Source organism: Dicentrarchus labrax, unplaced genomic scaffold (assembly GCF_905237075.1).
Source record: "Dicentrarchus labrax unplaced genomic scaffold, dlabrax2021, whole genome shotgun sequence".
Taxonomy (NCBI): domain Eukaryota; kingdom Metazoa; phylum Chordata; class Actinopteri; family Moronidae; genus Dicentrarchus; species Dicentrarchus labrax.
Genome location: NW_026136703.1, coordinates 17,021,266 through 17,040,818, shown reverse-complemented (window position 1 = coordinate 17,040,818; position 19,553 = coordinate 17,021,266). Strand labels below are relative to the sequence as shown.

Below are 19,553 nucleotides of genomic sequence, written 5' to 3'. Positions count from 1 at the left end.
GTGGATTCTTACTGTTTTTTCTCTTGTACATAGTGTTTTTATTATTTCCCTACTACTTTTTTTCCCTATCCACTTTGCTGCTGTAACGTTGGAATTTCCCCATTGCGGGACAAATAAAGGAATATCTATCTATCTATCAGAACCTTTTTATACAACTTTACTATCATCACAAGGAAGCTGATCTTAATGCGTAAAATCGCTGGAGTGCCCCTTTAAATGAGCTTATATTTCATAATAATAACTTAAACTTTTCCTCCTGGAATGCAAATTTTACAGCAGGGATGTTACAAAATAAAATCAGAAGTAAAATCAAGTGACACATTCAGACACAACATGTGCCAGGCATGCACCATGGTGATAGGCCATTAATAAGGCAAACTATTCCACAGATAAAAATAATCTTGTTTTTGCCCTCCACTCTCTCTCTGCTCTTCGCCTGTTTGAAATTCTGTCCTGTGATCGCTCTACTGATGTCTTCGCTACGATTCATCTCAGATTGCAGCTTGACATGCCTTTCAAATATCCAGATCTAGCTATCTGTCGTATGTGGCATTGTTTTTGGGCTGAGGCAGAGTTGGAAGCAGAGTGAGGCGACAGCTTTACCAGCAGACTGCTTTGTTTATTTGTCTTTCCTTCCTTTCCAGGGTGCACTTTATTAATTTCTATTGAGGTATAATGTATTCACAGATTACAGGATGGGAAATCATGCCAATGAACAGTTGTAGACTCAGCTGTAGATGGTGATGAAACATGCGGACTGTGTTCAGAATTAAAAAATGTACAAGGCTGTGTAAACTAGAAGTAATGAGACATCAGTTAAATTATCAATAATTGAAGTGTAAAAAATCCAATACATCACCGCAGCCAAAATTAAGATAATGCAGTTCACTTGTCTGTGGCTTTGCAAATCCTTTAGCTGTTCTCATACAGTTATTCTTCATGTGCATTCTGCAACTAGAACTTCATTTAGCTTTCATGTAATTAAATTACACAACCACAAACAGACCTCTGCTACGGCTCATTCCTGCCATTTCCGTCTTTCGCCACCAAATATCGCAGCCCATTTGCGAGTTATTTCTAGGTAGATTGCTGGTTTATTGGGCAGGTAGTCGAGATACACAGTCTGGCTCGTTTTGGGAATTGCCATTTCAATCTGAGTCCCCTCGTGCCATTCATTAAAAGACGTTATAGAGATAAAATCAGGCCTGGCCTGTAATGCAGCACTCAGTGAGGTTTCATAATATTTGCCGTTGATGCGGTTTCGAGTGTTCTGGAAGTTCCAGGGTCGAATGCTTGTGTCAATATAACCAGGGCCCACACTTGGGATGAATATCAGGTTGTTATCTTCGCAGAAAGCTTTAATAGAATCCCAGTTCCTCTGAGTGGACCCATAAGAAAACCCATTAGTGGCAAAGTAGGTATAAACACCATCAAAACCAGCAGTCAGGATTTCCCTCTTGTGTTTCTCCTCAACCAGCAGGGCGATGAAGATGGCGTCATACGGGGTATCCCTGATGCTGTTACTCTCGGTGTGCTTCAGCAGTTTGGCCCACTGCTCAGAGTTCATCAGATATGAGTCATACACATAGAGGAGTGGTAGAAGCTTGCCAGTGTTTGTCCGGTACTTGAAGAAAGCAGGGTGCTCTCCGTATCTGAGAGGAGGAGGTGGTAAACGACACGGGATAAACAACCAAAGAAAGGAAAATGTCACAGGAATAGAAAGACTGATACTTATTGATTGATGCCATGAATCATAACAGAGGGAGTTTAAGGCCATGGCACTGTTATTAGACTGACAACACCACGGAAGTACTCACTTCTCAATTATGTATTTGACATTAGTGAACATGTTGACTTCATCTCTTCCTTTGTATGGTTCAATGTGAAACGCTACCTGTAAACACATAAATGAAGATAAACACTTTAAATGTCAAGACAAAACAGTCTGTATATCAATCATTTAGTCTGTTGCTAAATACAAGACAAACGACTGCTATACTCATCTCTTCATACAGACCTTAATATGGTATTTATGGGCCACTTCAAGCAGCAAAGGCACTAAGTCATCCATCATATCACCATTATCGTCCTTCATATTTGGAGGATACCAGGAAACAGCAATGACACCTGAGAATAAACAAAGATACAAACATTCACCCTGAGCCTGAATGAAAAAACACGTGTTAATAAATATAATTGATTATTCAGATAGTGTAAATGTATTTCAGTGATAATAAATGTGCCACAGGAGTAATACAGTATGGGTAGAAATGAACAATAATTGTCCTTATATCAGTCATAATATGGATTATGTATGTTAAATCGCATTTTAATTTTTCAGTTTTGTTAAGAAAATATGAATCAGTTACATAGATAAAAGGCAAATGTATTTAAATACGAGACTACTATAGACTGTGATGTACAAAAACAACACCAATAACAAAAAAAACATTAAGGTCCATTTAGGCTCTATTGGCAGAAATGGAATATAATATCATTACATTTTCATTAGTGCAGAAACACTTAATTTTATACCGATATTGATGTAGAAATTGTATTAAATTCAAATGAATCAGGTCAGTATGCCTTAGACATCCCTAGATTTCAACCACATTGCCCAGAAATATCATAATATCACAGTTAAATTTAGGTTGATTTCTTACCAATGGCTGCTGTACGCAGCTGCTGCATATGGGCCTCTATAATGGAGGGATCCTTGGAACTATACGGCCCTAAAGAGGGGTAGAAGTTGGACCCGATGTCATCAGGTGGGCTGTGTCTCCCTTGTGGATACCCCTGAGCTACCTTAAAGTCCCAGTGTGGCAGCTGCGGATGGTCCCAGTGGATGTATTTGCCGTCAAACTTGGGGTTCCCATACCATGCGTAGTAGAAGGCATGCAGATAGTAGTTGGGAGGAGGGAACTTCCTCAGTGTAGCTTCCAGTTCGGCATCTCTGTCATTCATTTTTGTCTGATCAAGTTTATTGTTGTTTACTACCTGGACCTCATTCTTTATGACTGGAAGCAGCTCCAGACCAAAAGGGCTTCTGAACGGAGAGTCCTCTGATGTAAGCCCCTTAAAGACCACGGTAATTATGAGAACAAGCAATACAACGGCGAGGAATGTGATGCAAGATTTGCGCCTAAACCTTGCCATTCTTCAGTCAGTTCTCGGGGGCTATCCACAGACAGCAGGGAGGGAATGCTGTTTGACCGGATGCCATTGAAGCTTGGTCGACGAGGTTTTGTTCAGCCTGGAGGTTTGAGGAAACAAAAGGGGATACAGGTTACAGATTTAAGTGTTAGGGCTGCAACTAAACAAGTGCTTTCTTGATTAGTCAACAAATCAGTTGGTCTATAAAAAGGTGGGACAAATGCACATCTGAATTTCCCATAGCTCAAAGTAATGTCTTCTAATTCATATAGTGTGACCTAACAGCCTCAACTAAAGGATGTTCAGTTTAGGGGTGAACAAGGAAAAGCTGCAAATACTCAGATTTAACAGGCACATTTTTGCTTTTAATTTTGTTTTGTCAAATTACTTGAACTCAACTTACTACAATGTTAGGCTACGAAAAACTGCACATTTACACATTTTAAAAGGCTGCAAAAAAAAAACAGAAAAAAAGAGGCAAGTCATTTTAAATGAACTTGAAAACACAATGCGGAAGTCCTACATACAGATACACAGTTACAACCAGTTACACGATGCCACACCACACACAGCATAGCGAGCTACTGCCATGGAGACACAATGAACACGCTAGCGACGATAGCTAGTTCAACTCTACCTGCACTGATGAACTTTAAACTTCTCAGCAGCTGCCAACAATAACAGGGGTCACACAACAGCAACTGTGTCCGACGGCAGTCAAACACTTCACGGGTCCGTTTTAAAGCTAGGTCTTTTGAAATACAACGTCTAGTATTAAACATAGCCAGTCTGACAGCTCGCACGACTCTTCATAAATTATTTTTCCCCCCCTCGCCTGAGATACACAACACAGGACACAACCTGCACTTCTGGTTCAGTAGCTCGTCCTGGAAAACGGCGCAGATCTCTAAAGCATCTGCGGCCACCAACGCGCACTAACCGCGACCCATCCATGTTGTATAGGAAGCCGGTGTTACGCAGTACTTCCGGTCCCGTCCAGCCAATGAAAGTCAAAGAATCATATTAACTGTATCAGAGTGATGGATGTCGCCCCCATCCGTTTGGGAAGGTGTATTACCCAAACAAAATACTTTATTGATCCCCGGGGGGGGGGATTTGTTTGTTGTTGTTACAATTGGTGGTCACACAATGTTAAAGAATATATGTATGTATTTGTAATATATGTTATAGAAATAATAATTATATTCAGAAGCAGAATTTGGTTTATTGCCAGGTAGGTTTTTACACGTACGAGGAATTTGTCTTGGTGCATTGGTGCATCAAATATACAAATCACACAAAAATATACAAATCACACAAGAATAAAGTACTTTTTAAAGATTTAAGATAATAAAGGTAAGAAAAACTGTACAGAAAACAGGAGTGCATTAATGTAATGCATATATACAGGGTAGGGTTTAAGAGTCAGTGTCAGTGGGGGTTCTGGGCCTTGTTAATGAGGTGATTACAATATAACACAATATATATACACACAATAGAAATGCATAAATAAGAATATACATTTATATTAAGTTAAAAAAATAAAAATAAAAATAAAAATAGAAATATAATAAGAGCCTAGTATGTACCTTATAATAATACAATATAAACAATATTTGACAATATATAGACAGAAGTAAATGTATTCCACAGTGTGTGACAGAAATGAGATGAGTAATAGTAGTGATTTTAAAGATTGCAGTATTACAGAGGTTACAAAGGATGACAGAATAAGCCAGAGTATTGCACATTGACCTGAGTATTGCACCTTAAACTAATTTTTGCACATTAACCAGAGAACATTTCAAACAGCAGTTTAGTGACCAATGACTCAAAGTTTTGACACTCTTAGGGAGGAGTTGTAGAGTTTGATGGCCACAGGCAGGAATGACCTACCCTGCGTTCTGTGGTGCATCTCGGCAGAGAACCAATAAATCAATGCCATTAAGTATTTCATATGCAGTGGTGGAAGAAGTACTCAGGAATTTTACTTAAGTAAAAGTAGTAATACTCTGTTACAAGTACAAAAATCATTAGTAAAATATAAAAGTAGCATCAAAATATACTTTAAGTACCAAAGGTAAAAGTACTCATTATGCAGAATGGCAAATTTCAGAAAAAAATAAAGAATATTATTGTTTAAGCACTACTTTAATATTGCATCTGGTAAAGTTGTAGAAATTGTTTATATACTGTTGGGCAGTTTAATCTGTAATATATCATAATGTATTAGTTGATTTATATTTTGGATTTGTACTTATCTACAAAGTACTGTAACTAGCAACAAATGTTGCCCAATAAATGTAGTGGAGTAGAAGTATAATGTTGCATTAAATGTATAAAATACTCAAGGACCAAAAAAAAAAAGTGCATTATTTGAGTAAATGCACTTTGTTACCTCACCACTGTATATCTGTTCCTATAACATTATTTAATAACACTTTTATTTTGAAAAAAAACATTCTAAAGTTTATTTTGCTGTAGTTGCTAACATTAAAAACTGACAAACTAATCTCCCCTACCAGGCATCACGGTAAGTGAAGCAGGTTGTATTTGTTGTCATTAACTATTTATTTTATTTTGCTTTCTTGTTAAGCTCAGTGATATGTAAATTACTATTGGGAATTTCCAATTTATAATATCTCATAACTTAGCTAGAGTTAGTTGTTTGAAGTGTTCAAAACCCAACATCTTTTACTTTGACAGACTCACACTGACAATGGAGGAACCGCAGCCACGAAGGTTTTCTGGGCGCAGAAAGGAGGAAAAGAGGACTCCCCCCTTCTATCATAACGTTACCCCCTACTTCCTGCGGTCTGATGACAGTGATGATTTGATGATGGTTGATGCAGTGGAGGTATGTACAAGTTGGAAAAAACAGGCTACTGGCTCACATGTATCTAAAATTAACAGATATCAAAACCTGTTTTATTGCAGGAATCATAAATACAAACTAAAATCAATCCATTCAAATCTTTCCTCAGCACAACTCCCCAGTCGGCACACGAAGCATCGTCCTCTACTACACTTTGCTCTTTCTAAAAGTGGTGCTGTGGATGATCTTTGCTTGGATCTTGTCACACCTCCACATGGGAGCTCCATGTTTTCTCCTGCCTCTGACCATCTGGTTGTATTCAGGACCGATGGACAAAGCTCTGAAGTGGGCTAAGAGGCGTTTGCGGGGGCCGGTCGCATAAACTGTCACACAGGATTAAACGACACATATGCAGGAGAGAAAAAGAAGAGTTCCTCCGCTTTTCAATAAATTCCACCAATAAGACAGGATTTGTTGAGTGTGTATAAATTGCCTGATTTTACTCATTTGTGGTCCTGTTCTCCTTCAGGCCTTGAGAAAAAGAAGTGTTGAGAACTTAACAATGTCTACAAATTCTTGACAGTACATACATTTGCATTCATGCACAGACATCATTAAAAACAGCGGTGACAACCATTTTGGTATCCATCCATTTTAATTGAATTTATAGACTTTCAAACAAACTTGTACAAATTGCAAAACAGCTTTTGGTAACACCTCATTGTTTTCTTATTATTGTTAGGAAATAAATTAAGTGAATAAAAAGTAAACAATGTGAATAGAGAGAACATAGAAATACAACAGAAAGAATAACACCACAAAGAGCAAAAAAAAGAAGAAAATAGGCAACTGTTTACCACAAAAGGGTCAACTGCATCTCACTCGCAGTAGACTTAAGTTAACTGCCAACCAGGCTAATCGCTGGTCAGTCGAACTAAAGTACCTCCTTGTGGGGAAATGACACAACATTTTGTACAGGCAATGTAATGAAAAGCCCATTACAACATCTGATTTGTACTACTCTGTACTGTACTACTGTATTTATACACCAGGTGGCATCACTATCACATAGCAAAACGGCCTGGTCCTGCCACCCACTCCTGACTCCGCCAGTTTTCTTACTCTGTACCAGAACAGATTGGGTGATGTGAAAGGAGGATTGCTGGCATTTTACATAACAGCTTCCAAGAGCAATATTTTTATTATGTTCGTTATGCTCTATAAACACAGCACTAAACAATGCAAATATTGTGGCGCATTTAGTGAAGCTTGCTTTTTATTCCTTTTGATTATTTGGTCTTTTTAACACTCTGCGGGTTTACTTAGATAGGTTTGACACCAGCCAGTGCTGTTAGATATTTTATATCCTTATGTGCTTCTTCATACAAATACTAGGAACTTATAAGCACTTTTAATACACACTGTATCCAGTATGTCTGCAGGTAAAATACTGAACTTAAGTGACTCATATTAGTTAAATGCCTGTGCAAGGACTTAACCTTCCATGGGCACAATATTATTTCACTAAGCATTTTATCACTGTAAATCAAGAGGATCATACGGGGTAAATGATCTTGATGAGAACAAATATTAAAGAGACCCAGGAAAATGTCAATACCAGCTCTGTGTGAGAAGCGGCATGTTTTTGTGTGGGTGTGGAGTCGAGGCACAGGGAGGCACAAAGGAGCGGAGGAATCGATGCCCAGAGGGCGTTGTGTCGGGGTAAAGCGTGTCCACTGCCAGCAGCTTCTGATTTAGCCTCTATATTTCATTCACGCCAGTCTCTTCACATTCTTTGCTACTCATGGGGAGGTGCACTTGTTCAATAGTTAAATATATAAAATGTGCACAACAACCGCAAGTTCACCACACATGCTATAATGTGTTTCAACGGTTACGCTGCAATAAGACAATTGTTATTTGTGTCTAGAGATTTTTGCATTGCACGGAAACCTCAGACTCACTGAAATACATTGGAAGGATTCTCTCTGCTTTATGAAAGGTCAAGGCAAAACAATGTTCAATCTCTACTGTGTTTTTTGTTACTGAACTGAAAAAGAATTCGTCTAACTCAATCGCTCTGCCTCTCTACACAGAGAAGGCATTTCCTTTCACGACACAGAACCTCAGAAAACCTCAAATGGCAGTGGAAGTAAAACCACGAAAAAGATTATCTGTTAATAATATCAAAAATACCAACAAACAGGCAAAAAAAACAAAAACCAAAAAAAAAAAAACCAACAGATTGATCACAGCAAATTTATGTACACATACACATTAAGAAAAGAGCTGTCAGTGGAGTTGGAGAGGAGTAGGGTGAGTGGGGAAGAAAGAGAAGTAAGATTTGGGCAATTAGATAAGCCCTGTATCTTCGCTATACAGGGGAGTTACAGGGGTTGCCGTGGTGGCAGACCAGAGACGGACAGGGTGAGGAAGAAGGGGAAGAGCCAAGGCTGTACGTTCACCTCTTCTTGGGGGCTTGGGCGGTGCGGGGTGGGGTGACGGGCCGACCAGAATTTACACCACCATACTGATACTTGGCCTTCTTCTCCGAGGGCTTCAGGATCTTTAATAATGAGACACAAACACACAGAAAGAAGATGCACGTTTGAGCATTTCAAGTCAAATACCAAAAGGCCATGAGTATCAATGCAAGTGTGTCCCTTTGGTTTTTACACTACCTGGAAAGAACACATGAGGGATTCATCAACACTCATCATGCCGCCTGCATTGTCAAACTCTCCGCAGTAGTTTGGAGCAGAGAAAAGTGTGACCAGTTGGCGTTTGGCAAAGAACTCATATCCATCCTCCACAACCTGTTAGAAGACACATGACATTATTCCACCGCCTACAGCGATCAATACCAAGAAACAGAGCTTCAGCTAGTTCCAGAATCCAACACTGCTATTAAGGTGGAGCGTACAAAACCACCTACACCTGAATCAATGCTCTGCAATGCTCTTGCAATGCCCGACGAAGAGCATAAATAGCTGTGGCCAATTTAACGATAACAACTCTTGTGCTAGTCGTCCAGTCGCTTAATCAATTAACAGAAACGTTGCGCATTCAAAGTCGGTTGTTTTTGGCCATATCTGATCTCAAATGCAAACACTAGCTTCTAATTGTCTGTTTAGTACTATTTTACTTCGGCAAAAAAAAAGATGAGATATATAGTAACTGAGTCCTAAATGAATAATAAATTATGCATGGGGGAAAAAAAAGAGGTGAAATAGGAGCAGGAAACTGGGGGATACACCGCTATTAATTTGGAGCTTAGCCTGGGTGACTGTGTCTTTGCAACCGCCACAGTAATTACTTCTCCCAAAGACACACAAACTAATGGAGGTCAGTTGTCAGGAAAATGCATGGCCAACCAATTTTAGGTCTTTTAATAAAAAAAAAAAAAACACAAAATCAATTTGCTTGCCTGTGCTTCCCGCATTTACACTCCACACATAATTACCTGGTGGGCTCTGCAGATGAGGTCCAGGTCATGGCGGTTTAGGAACTTGCTGACCACATCAGCGCCGAATGTGAAGGAGACGCCGCGGTCGTTCTCTCCCCATCCTTGTACGTCCTTGTCTGGGTCTGACCACAGCAGGTCGCACAGCAGGCCTGATAGACACACATGGAGTGGAGAAATGGAGATAAAGAACAAAAAAACCCCCAAAAAAACAGGTGGACAGGAAACTGGGCGGAAAGAATGCGCTAAAGATCCAGCTGACTTTGCTGATGTAACGCAGAACATCTACTGATGTAATAGTCGTTCATTCAGGAAGAGAGAGAGGCCGGGTGTTGTCTTTTAAAGGAAGCTTTAAATTCCAAGGAGAAATCCAGAGGAAGTGAACGTGTTTAGTATTAACAAACAGTACCTGTATCAGGCACATCTGTTGGCCTCATGATCCGGCGAATCTGCTCCATGGACTGCAAATCAGGCGATAGCCCTGAAATAGAAAATAAAGAGGTTACTTTTCGAATATATTTCAAACAAAGATATCCCCTTTACATTTGGGACATGGTTAGGAAATACATGCCAGCAGCTCTCTTACCTCCATGGCAGCAGAAGATCTTCTCATCAATGATAGCCGCAATGGGGAGGCAGTTAAAGCAGTCAGTGAAGGTCTTCCACAACTTTATGTTGAACCTGCGCTTGCCTGGTGGAACACAAACACGCATTATTACAACCAAACTATACATGTGCTTCAGGGCTCTGTGCGTACATGTGGGCTGTGTGATTTTATTTCCTACTCACACTCATCGTAGAAGCCATAGATGCGGTTGATGGAAGCACATTCATGGTTGCCCCTGAGCAGGAAAAAGTTCTCTGGGTATTTGATCTTGTAGGCCAACAGAAGGCAGATGGTTTCCAGGGATTGTTTGCCTCTGTCCACGTAGTCGCCCAGGAAAAGGTAGTTTGCCTCTGGAGGGAAGCCACCATACTCAAACAGCCTCAGTAAATCTGTGTACTGCCCATGGATATCACCTAAAAAACAGCAGGTGAAGATAAGGTGTTAGTTTGACTATTTACTGGGAAAAAAAATAAAAAGTTTTTTATAAAAAAAAAAAAAAAAAATTTTTAAAAAAAGGGAAAAATTTTTTTTTTTTTTTTTAAAAAAAAGGGTTTTTAAAAGGTGTTTGAATACCATCACAGCAAGTGCAGGACACATCTTTTCTACAAACGGCACCCACCCACTTTGAATTTCAGGATACAGCCGGACAGCAAAATGGGGGATATATAAAGTCTCATCTTTACTGGGACTACAGCGGCAAGCCCAAGGATACACACGCAAAATGAGCCATTACTTAATGAGCCACAATTGCCACCAGATCAATGCCGTGGCCCATGGGAAATGAGCTACAGGGAGGGATAGAATGCTGACAATCCAGGTTAATCACAAAAATAAAGGACACGCACACACGTATCCACATAAACTAACTTTAATTTTAACTGCTCTCCCAGGATTCAGGGTCGACCTCGTCTCCCTGTCACATCAGTCAGACAGCGATGTGCTGGAGACTGGCTGTCACCAAAGCGCAGGATCTCAGCAGGGGAGCCTCACTCCATCACCTAGCCAAGACCTGCTTCCTTTTATATCCTCTTGCACCAACTTAAGAGCTGCTCTAATTTGGGCTAAGTGCTCCAGACACAGATGACTGCAGAGAGCTTCACCGGGAAAGGCTAGGACAATAATAACAGGCTTCATTGTGACCAAAACGGAAAGTAAATTCATGCGCCACACTCTTTTTAGAGCAGTGCTTCATTACAAGATGGCACCAAATACAAATTAAAATGAAAAAATAGGCCTTGTTAAGCCGTGCAGATGTCTGGCCTTGAGATAAAAATGACCAACAAAAACTGCAACTTTATATCATGAGAGTGGCTGGCATGTTTTTTTTCCTATTTACCCATGCTTGTCAGTGATCTAGGCACCAAAACCCAAACCACGACTGGCACCAAACCTATATGGCTGCAAACCTAAACTTATTTTTGTCTGTGTCTTCAGATGGCACGCAAAACACACTTATTTTCGTGCAAATGAATGATTAAAGGAACATTTCTGAATGTTGCTCATGTTGTGCTGTGCCAGTTGTGTGTTTCACCATCAATCATTTTCTTTGCCCCTGGACACGCAGCCAGACAGCAGCTTTCTATCCAGAGTTTTGATACAAGTACTAGTAAAGGTAACAACTTCACAATTCTGTTTATTAATAATACAATATTAGTAAAACTTCAATGAAACAAGTCTTTAAGTATTAATGCAGTGCTCCAGCAACGTAGTCCAGGTCACAAGCTGTTAGTATAAAATTAGGAAAGCTTTTAATATTTGAAACTATTACTACCCATTTTGAGTTTTAACTTGAAAGAGGATAGTAGGTGTAAAGTAGGGATCCATGTGTCATGTATTTTACAAACAAACCAAAACAAAGCATTCTGTTTTTTCAAGATCTCACATTGTATTAACCTTTTTGTTCCCCTTATTATTTCAATGTTTGTCTGCCATTGTAGCAAAATTCATATATTTATTATTTTGTTTATGGGCATACATAGCAGTGTAAATAAGTCTACATTCTGCTAATTTCACTAAAGCTGGAAACAGACTTGAGGACTGCTAAAACCTACACACAAGACATAAAAACATGAAAATACTGATGTTGACGGAAACCAATTTCTTTTAGTCTGAAAGCAACACATGTTGGACAACTTACAGACTAAAAACAGAGGACAGAGTAAATACAGAGGACAACACACAGATAACAATAATTCTTGCTTGTGCCTTAACTAAAATAGAAATGGACATGAAGCATAAACAATCTGCTTTGCTCATTTATGCTGCAGTTTGCACAGAAAATGAAATGAAATGCAGGAACAAAGCCAGATTTAGATAAAAATGGTAGACAAAGAGACTTGACAACATAGACTGTAATCTCTGCAGAGAGAGTTGTGGGTGAGTAAACTTTGTAAAAGCAGGGCTAACTTCAGCTGAGCTGTAGCTCTGTATTATAACCTGGATTAACTGGATTATTAAATAATACTCCTTTACCAAACTATTTCTCAGCATAATCGCTGTTTTCACCGTTTTATTTTTTATTTCTCTTTAACACACCTGTGACATTGACTTGATTCGTCTTCATGATTTCAGATTTTCAAAACTGATGTTTAAAATAATAGCAATCGTAATGACTTGATGTTTGAAAATGTCTGCCATCAGAGATCTCCAGTTGGTTTTACACTAACCGTCATCAACTCCTGGTTAAGTTGCTGCATGACTGAAAGTGAATTTGTGAGCTTCACCAAGACTGGCTTTCTATGGGGCAGCCCCCCTGCCTGCTCTATCACAAGGAATTGTAGGATGACAGTGAATTATTTACTCAGTGCTGCCTCTGCAGTGTCAAAACAGTCGAGAACAGCAACACAGAGATTTAGGGTTTAAAAAGCAGAGCAAAAGGCTGACAGTTGGGAAAAAAAAAAAAAAAAAAGCAGCGCTGAACCCAAGGTCAGTTTTATAAATGAGCAAGATTTGTTTCAGAAGACAAGACAGTGGTGATAACACAGCTTTACAATAATATAATTACATAGCAGTACATATGACCCTCCAAATATGCTACCCATGTGTGATACATCAGTGTTGAATGTCAAGCTTACATGCCTTGAAGAACAGAACAATAAACAGATCAGTAATAATAATAAAAAAAAAACAATAAAACAAAACAATGCCTATGCATGCACAGTGTATTGGCTATTATATCATTAGTCTAGCCTTAGAGCACTGGTACTTAAGTAATAAAGCTGTAATCAAGTCTGCTGCTGTGTGAACTTGTGTTGCCAGATAATCAACCGTTTCAAATGCATCCACATAAAAACACAATAATACTGCTCAGAGCACATTTCAAAATGGAACAACAAATAAACACTCAGCAAACAGGCTGACTGTCCTTGACTGCTATAAAGTCTTTCTTTGCTGTTCTAGATGGCACGACATACACAAAATCATTTAAACCCACAAAAGATCCACTTTGCAGAAAAAGACAATAAGCAGATGTTCATGCAAAACATGCAGGATTTAATTTGAAGTGAAACAGCAAGATGGGAGAATATCACCTTACAGTTACATATAAGACCTCACGATACACTTGTCAAACTCACAAGACAAACAGAAATAAATGTCCACCCTACTCTGATATAACAATGTGGAATGTAAACAATTGAAACGCAAATTACTGGTGAGAAATTTAATACAGCCTGCCAACAATATTCTGCCAAAATCTAAGTCTAAAGTAGTAACATTTATTTATCTTACTTTAAAATAAGATACTTCCAAACTGTTTTCATTTCGTCCTCTGAACTGTTTGTGCCACTTTTCAGACGGTGCTTGTAGCCAGAAAATAATTAAAGGCATTCTATTCAACTCTGACACTGTGACCACAGTTTGAAAATGTATGATAAATGCTACCACAAAATGCAAACATGCAAAGTATAAACATAGTGTGCATGCTTGTGGTCTTTCTTCGACTAATTCAACAGGCTAAACAAATCCGTTACATTCTTCTGAATCAGTAAGGATCTATTATGGTTAACGTGCAACCCCGTGGTAATTTTGCAGAGCATCGTGATTGCGGGGTGCTGTTAATTATTATCATCCGTCTAGATTATTTTAGTAACAGAATTACTATCTAACACATCCTCACAATGAGGCTTTGATTATCGCAACACTGTACTTAAAAAAAAAATCCTATTTTATATAATTCTGTTTAAATAAATGATAAAGCCAGACAGTGTCAAAGCTGCCGGCTTGGGCAAAATAATGGTGGTGGCGTTTAAGGTTAACATGTGAGGGAGAGAGAAAGCGCAGAACCTGATCCTTGTGGCCTTAGTAAATAATTAAAGGCATTCACTGTTTGGTCTTTATCTTCAATTGTTGGTGCTCTGAAAGCCATCACAGCCGTGGGTTAAAGTAATCAGTCTGAGGACAGAAGTTCAACAACAAAACAAAGAGAGTAGAGGAGGGACAAAGAAACCGCACGCATGGACATGGATGGGCATATGAGGCATTTAAAAGGTCAGTCAGACATGTGGATAATTTTACAACATCCACTTTAATGAGAACCAGTATCAATTTAACTCAATCAAATTACTGCTTCCCATTATTTTGTTTATTACTTAAAGTACAAATGCTGCCATCTGAGGTTGATACCAGCCTACATACCAACAAGCTCAAAGTAAATGTGTGTGGGAGGGAAATGGTATGAGGGCATCCACGAATGAACTTTGTTTAGGCCTGAGCCTATATGTGAGCTTGTGTAGACAGCTCAGAGTTGTTTGCAGATGCAGTGCTATACTGGAGAGAAGAGATAAAGCATGTGGGAGTGTGCAGTGATGTGCAGGAGCCAGCTAGAGATAGTGATAGCATTTCAACTGTTGGGAGGGAGTTCATTGCGAGCGTGCGCTCTTTTGCTCCACTTCGGTCTGTCCATTTTATGTGTGTAAGACAGTGATACACAATCTGGGTATGCGTGTGCAATTCCCCTATAACATCCATACAGTCAAGTCGACAGAGTAACAGTGGCTCGATATATGACCCAGGGTGGCACACTGTTATCGACTCTGGTTACATAAGTAAACCTTTCAGTTCAGATGTGCTTTAAAGGAAATGCCACAGCACTGAGTTTATGTTGTATAACTTAAAAAGCAAAAAACAAACATGAGGTGGTGAGGAAATGGCCTAAATCAAGAGCAGAACACTGACCACAGATCTTTAGGGGGGCCTCAAGCTCCAGCAGGATGGGCTGGCTGAGGAAGATCTCCCTGGATTTGATGCAGAGGCCCCGCACCTCTGCCTCTGTCATCTGGACGATCTTCCCCGGGCGACATCCCCGTACTGGAGAGGAGAGAAAGGACACAGTCAGTTCTATCAACAACTATTATCATCATTGTCAGCAGTAACACAGCAACCCTCCCACCAGCACCATAAAGTTCATCAGCATGAGACAATCATTTTTTCACCTAAGGGGAAAAAAAACCACATAAGGCAGAATCACAAGGCAATCTTAAAATCTGATGAGGTGTGGGTGTAATGGTTCTGTAGCTTATAGTTGCTTAGTCCCAGCCATACTTAACAAAAACCCACTGCTTAGTCTATGAGAGAAGCTTGCATCTTCAGCACTGGTGTGGGTTTATTGGCTGTGTAGTTGCACTGTTAGCTTAAGCCTACTTTCTGGCGTTCTGCCACAGCTCTGGCTGCAGACTTACCTCACAACGATGAAAAGAAGAGCGAGAAATGCAAACGTTGGCTTCAGTCAGCAGTTGAAATAGTCAGAGATATGAAAAGTGAGATTATACTAGAAAAACTGCTTCCCTGCTACGGTACCTTGTGGCTTACGATTGTGTTAGCGTCCTTTCAAAAAAAGAGAGCACACAATCTGTGACATGAGTACAGCTACGCAAAAAAGTGACAAGTGCTTAAGGTAACCAAAGGAAAAAAACTAACTAAATAAATATTAGGCTGAAGATATACACTGGTGCTATAATAGTGACCCACTGTGCTTCATCACTATATTAATAAACGTATAGTAAATTGTAATTGGACAGCCCTTATAGCAATTTTGATTTACGTCTCAGTTTGACGTCACAAAAAGCGAATCAAAGCGCAGCGTGAAGAAGAACCATTGATGATGGAAACAAAAGCGATGAACAAATCCGTAACTGTGGAGGAATTATGTAATAACTAACCATTTTGGTGCTGCCTTAAAGCTAGACGCCCACTAAAGATTCCAATAAAGGATAGCTGACAAATTAATCTTAGTCAGAGAGGAATTTTACTTAAACACTTTTCCCTATTTGTTTTTTTGTTTCCTTGAAGGATGACAAATTACAGAATGGCCAAAGAGGGAGCAGATGAAAATTGATTAACTGGTGTATTGGTGAGCAATTCCTAAAGCTTAGTGGATGCTTTTTTTCATGCATACATAAACACACACGTGTACATATATACATGCTACTTACACACTGTACTTTACTCAGACTCCCTCACTGTCTCATTAGTCGTGTAATCCAACCAAATCTGAGAGAAGTGAGTGGACCAGAGGAATGTGGATACTCACAGATGGTTAATCTGAGTGCCAGAAACGATTCTAGGGCTGCAACAACCTTAATGAAGTGTTGCTTTACTGTACACCATCAATTTTCTTTATCGTCCATCTACTGTAACTGCACTGCTTCATGCCCATGGTGTGAAGCATGAAATTGCATGAAATCACTCAAACAGCCAGGCCTCATCAGAGCCGAGCAAGTTAAGCCAGCTCGGCTTTAACACTGAACCTTTCACTGTTCATACTTTTGCAGGCTGGCACTTTTGAGAGATTATGTTCTTAAGAACATTGAGGGGCAAAGGCTAAAATGAAGCAATGACAAGGATTTGCAACCATCAGAGGCCAAATCACTGTTTGTGTGTGTGTGTGTGTGTGTGTGTGTGTGTGTGTGTGTGTGACCGTACACGTGTCTGGAGGAAGTGACACAGTGTTCCATATGGTTTGATTCCAATGAATAAGCACTCTCACTGACATTTTGCTTTTCCTCAAGACAGAAAAACATACAGTAAGCTATTATGTCATGTTGGGATACAATATATTCAAGTTATATAGTTTACAAACTTGACAGCAGAGAGTCTTTAGATATGGTCAAATATCAGCTAAAATCTATCCATGTGTTTAAGACCCATCTGGTTTTGTTACATCTACAACAACTATATAAAGATTCATAAAAAAACAGATGCTGGAAGCAGTCGTGTTCTGCATTTATCAAAACAGACACACAAAGCTAGAGCTGGATGCTGGGAACACAAACAACTACATTAATGAAAGGTACAAACCAATGTGAGAACCTGGCTTTGGTTTCTGTTAAGTTGCAGGGTTCATTTTCTTGGCTAGTTTTTCTTGTGCCTGGTCTGCAGTCCACGTCTTGTGCTTGGACTCTCCACTCCAGACTAATGTAATCAACAGAAATCACAGCCACTGTCATAGGCTCCAAGAAGAAAAGTGTGCCACAGGCAGTGCCATTTCTCAAAATGTCTTACCTACAGACAATCAAAAAAAGATGCCACTTTTACACGAATGATTTGTATGTGCTTGATTCTACACCTTGAAATCACACCACTCACTACCCAGCTAAACAATTATGAAACAAGCCCAGGAAATGAATTTGTCCAAATAAAGGAGTCAATGTATACTCGTTTTATTAGCATGAAAAAAGAGAAAAAATACAATCGCCATCTTGCACCAACAACATCACAGCAAACTGACCACTATGAGAGAGTCCAACTTTATATCAAAACACAATCAACAAGTACCTGCAGTCCGAGCAGATTACTAATATGTGAGGGATCAATATTGGTGAAAGATTTTATATTCATTCTTTTACTTTATTTACAATGAATGTCGACATTTGGTAGCAAAGTTAACATAAAAACTAAACTGCAAGAAACCCAAGGCAGTTCCAGCAAGATTTTCCAGTATTAACTATAAATAACAAATCTTCACATTTCAGTGCTGGCATAGTGTCTCATCCCTCCAACAGTCACAGATACTGGTGGAAAGTATGCCAAGGACAGCTGAATTTGCCTTAGTGGTCTGGTCTGACTCAAAGGATATCTCACAGGGGAAAAGAAATCTCTCCGCCTTCTCTTGAGCAGGTGGACAGCCAACAAAAAAAAAAAAAAATAGGGTTTTTGCACGTCCCTCTCTCTGCCAAACACAAAAGCAAGTCCTCACACACCAACAACGTTACCCTTTATTGACCAAGAAGGAAAGCAATAAAGTGATTGTGAACACTGCAAGATGACTTTAAACTGTAGATATGAAACACAGCGACATTGCTTCCTTATAGCCTACTCTTGCAGTGTCTTCAGTTTGGGTTTGGTTAGTCACCTGAACAAACACTACAGGGATTTTTAAAGGGGATGTGTGTAAATTGTGGGCTAAGTGTGCATGAGTGCACTGAATCACAGCAACCTGCCCACTGAAACACACCTACAAACCCTGAGAGGAGTGAGCTGCAAAAGGTAAAACTACTTTACAAAAACCAAGACCCTCCAGCATCAGATAAAAATTGTCATACATATTGTTTTAAGCCTTGTTTTCCTCCTATATTTAATCCTTATCCATTTGGCAAGAGAGTGCCCTTTCCATTAATGTATCATTAACCAGATCACCAGTAGAAACAGGAGCTGTATTATAGCGAAAACTTCCAGCAGATGTGGGGCAAAACTTAACAGTGTCAAGGGCAACGGCGAAAATCTGTATGCATATCTCAGCCCAACAAATATTAACTTCATCTGCGTTTAAAGTATAATCGTTAGAGCCCTGACACATGATCCTGGGTTGTATTTTAATGTTATAACTAAAGCACCGGGACAAACACCCCTGCCCCTCCTGCTGCTGCTGTACCAGCCCTACATCATTTGGAAAATAAATGAGCCACAATACAGCAAAACAAAAACAAATTACAAAAAACATCAGGCAGAAAGTTTAATCACATGCTAAATTAAGGACCACGACACAATAAAACATACTTTGCCCAAAGAGATCACGTATAGCTAGCTATTACTGCGAACACTGAGAAATGTAGGCGTTCACCGCTGACAGTGTTTATAAACACGGCCAGCTAACAGTAACGTTAGCCGGAGCTAGCCGGGGGGATACACCGTTACGAGTGGCTGACGTTAGCCCCGCTAGCTAACACATTCCCGGCGTTGCGTGGAGCAAACCGCGGTAGACACAGAATAAACCACCACGCCAGGCTTACTGGAGACAAACAGCTAACTCTGTGTAACATTACAGACTGTGTTGAAATGGTTCACCTTCCAGAAGCCGAGAGATGAGGCTGTCCACGTTCAATTCGCCCTCCGCCATCTTCAAACTGATGTGGTACAGTGTTGGCCGGTTCTATTCCCGCTTCAGACACCAGGAGGCGCTGTTGTCGAGACAACAGTAGCTGTAGGTGATATGAACCAGTAACGAGTTAACCACCTTTGTATTGATTAATGGAGTTTAGAAATGAGGGGAAAGGAGTTTATTTGTGGTTTTAGGCTGA

At 39.7% G+C, this 19,553-nt stretch overlaps 2 protein-coding genes across 3 annotated transcripts; both read right to left on the bottom strand.

Moving 5' to 3' along the window:
• Positions 1-598: 598 nt before the first annotated feature.
• manea (mannosidase, endo-alpha) lies at positions 599-4,113 on the bottom strand. Its single transcript, XM_051387386.1, has 5 exons — positions 3,791-4,113; positions 2,664-3,253; positions 2,018-2,127; positions 1,818-1,894; positions 599-1,652 (listed from the first exon to the last, which is right to left on the bottom strand). Exons 2-5 carry the CDS (start codon positions 3,154-3,156, stop codon positions 1,019-1,021), a joined length of 1,314 nt encoding a protein of 437 aa, XP_051243346.1. The 5' UTR covers positions 3,157-3,253; positions 3,791-4,113; the 3' UTR covers positions 599-1,018.
• A 2,491-nt stretch (positions 4,114-6,604) lies between these two features.
• On the bottom strand, positions 6,605-19,433 carry LOC127356043 (serine/threonine-protein phosphatase PP1-beta catalytic subunit). 2 transcript variants are annotated; one of them, XM_051387456.1, is made up of 8 exons: positions 19,321-19,433; positions 15,214-15,345; positions 10,221-10,451; positions 10,018-10,122; positions 9,841-9,912; positions 9,432-9,583; positions 8,650-8,784; positions 6,605-8,534 (listed from the first exon to the last, which is right to left on the bottom strand). In XM_051387456.1, exons 1-8 carry the CDS (start codon positions 19,370-19,372, stop codon positions 8,430-8,432), a joined length of 984 nt encoding a protein of 327 aa, XP_051243416.1. In that variant the 5' UTR covers positions 19,373-19,433; the 3' UTR covers positions 6,605-8,429. The 2 variants fall into 2 exon arrangements, with proteins under 2 accessions (XP_051243416.1, XP_051243425.1); XM_051387465.1 differs by lacking the exon at positions 19,321-19,433 and adding an exon at positions 17,335-17,353.
• Positions 19,434-19,553: the final 120 nt, after the last annotated feature.

Coding starts and splice junctions, on each gene's coding strand:
- manea (XM_051387386.1), bottom strand. CDS start 3,156: ATGGCAAGGTTTAGGCGCAAATCTTGCATCACATTCCTCGCCGTTGTA. Junction 2,128..2,663: donor GCTGCGTACAGCAGCCATTG/GTAAGAAATCAA, acceptor GTTTATTCTCAG/GTGTCATTGCTGTTTCCTGG. Junction 1,653..1,817: donor GTCAAATACATAATTGAGAA/GTGAGTACTTCC, acceptor TCCTCCTCTCAG/ATACGGAGAGCACCCTGCTT.
- LOC127356043 (XM_051387456.1), bottom strand. CDS start 19,372: ATGGCGGAGGGCGAATTGAACGTGGACAGCCTCATCTCTCGGCTTCTG. Junction 10,452..15,213: donor GGCCCCCCTAAAGATCTGTG/GTCAGTGTTCTG, acceptor GCTGTTTTTTAG/GTGATATCCATGGGCAGTAC. Junction 10,123..10,220: donor CTATGGCTTCTACGATGAGT/GTGAGTAGGAAA, acceptor GTGTTCCACCAG/GCAAGCGCAGGTTCAACATA.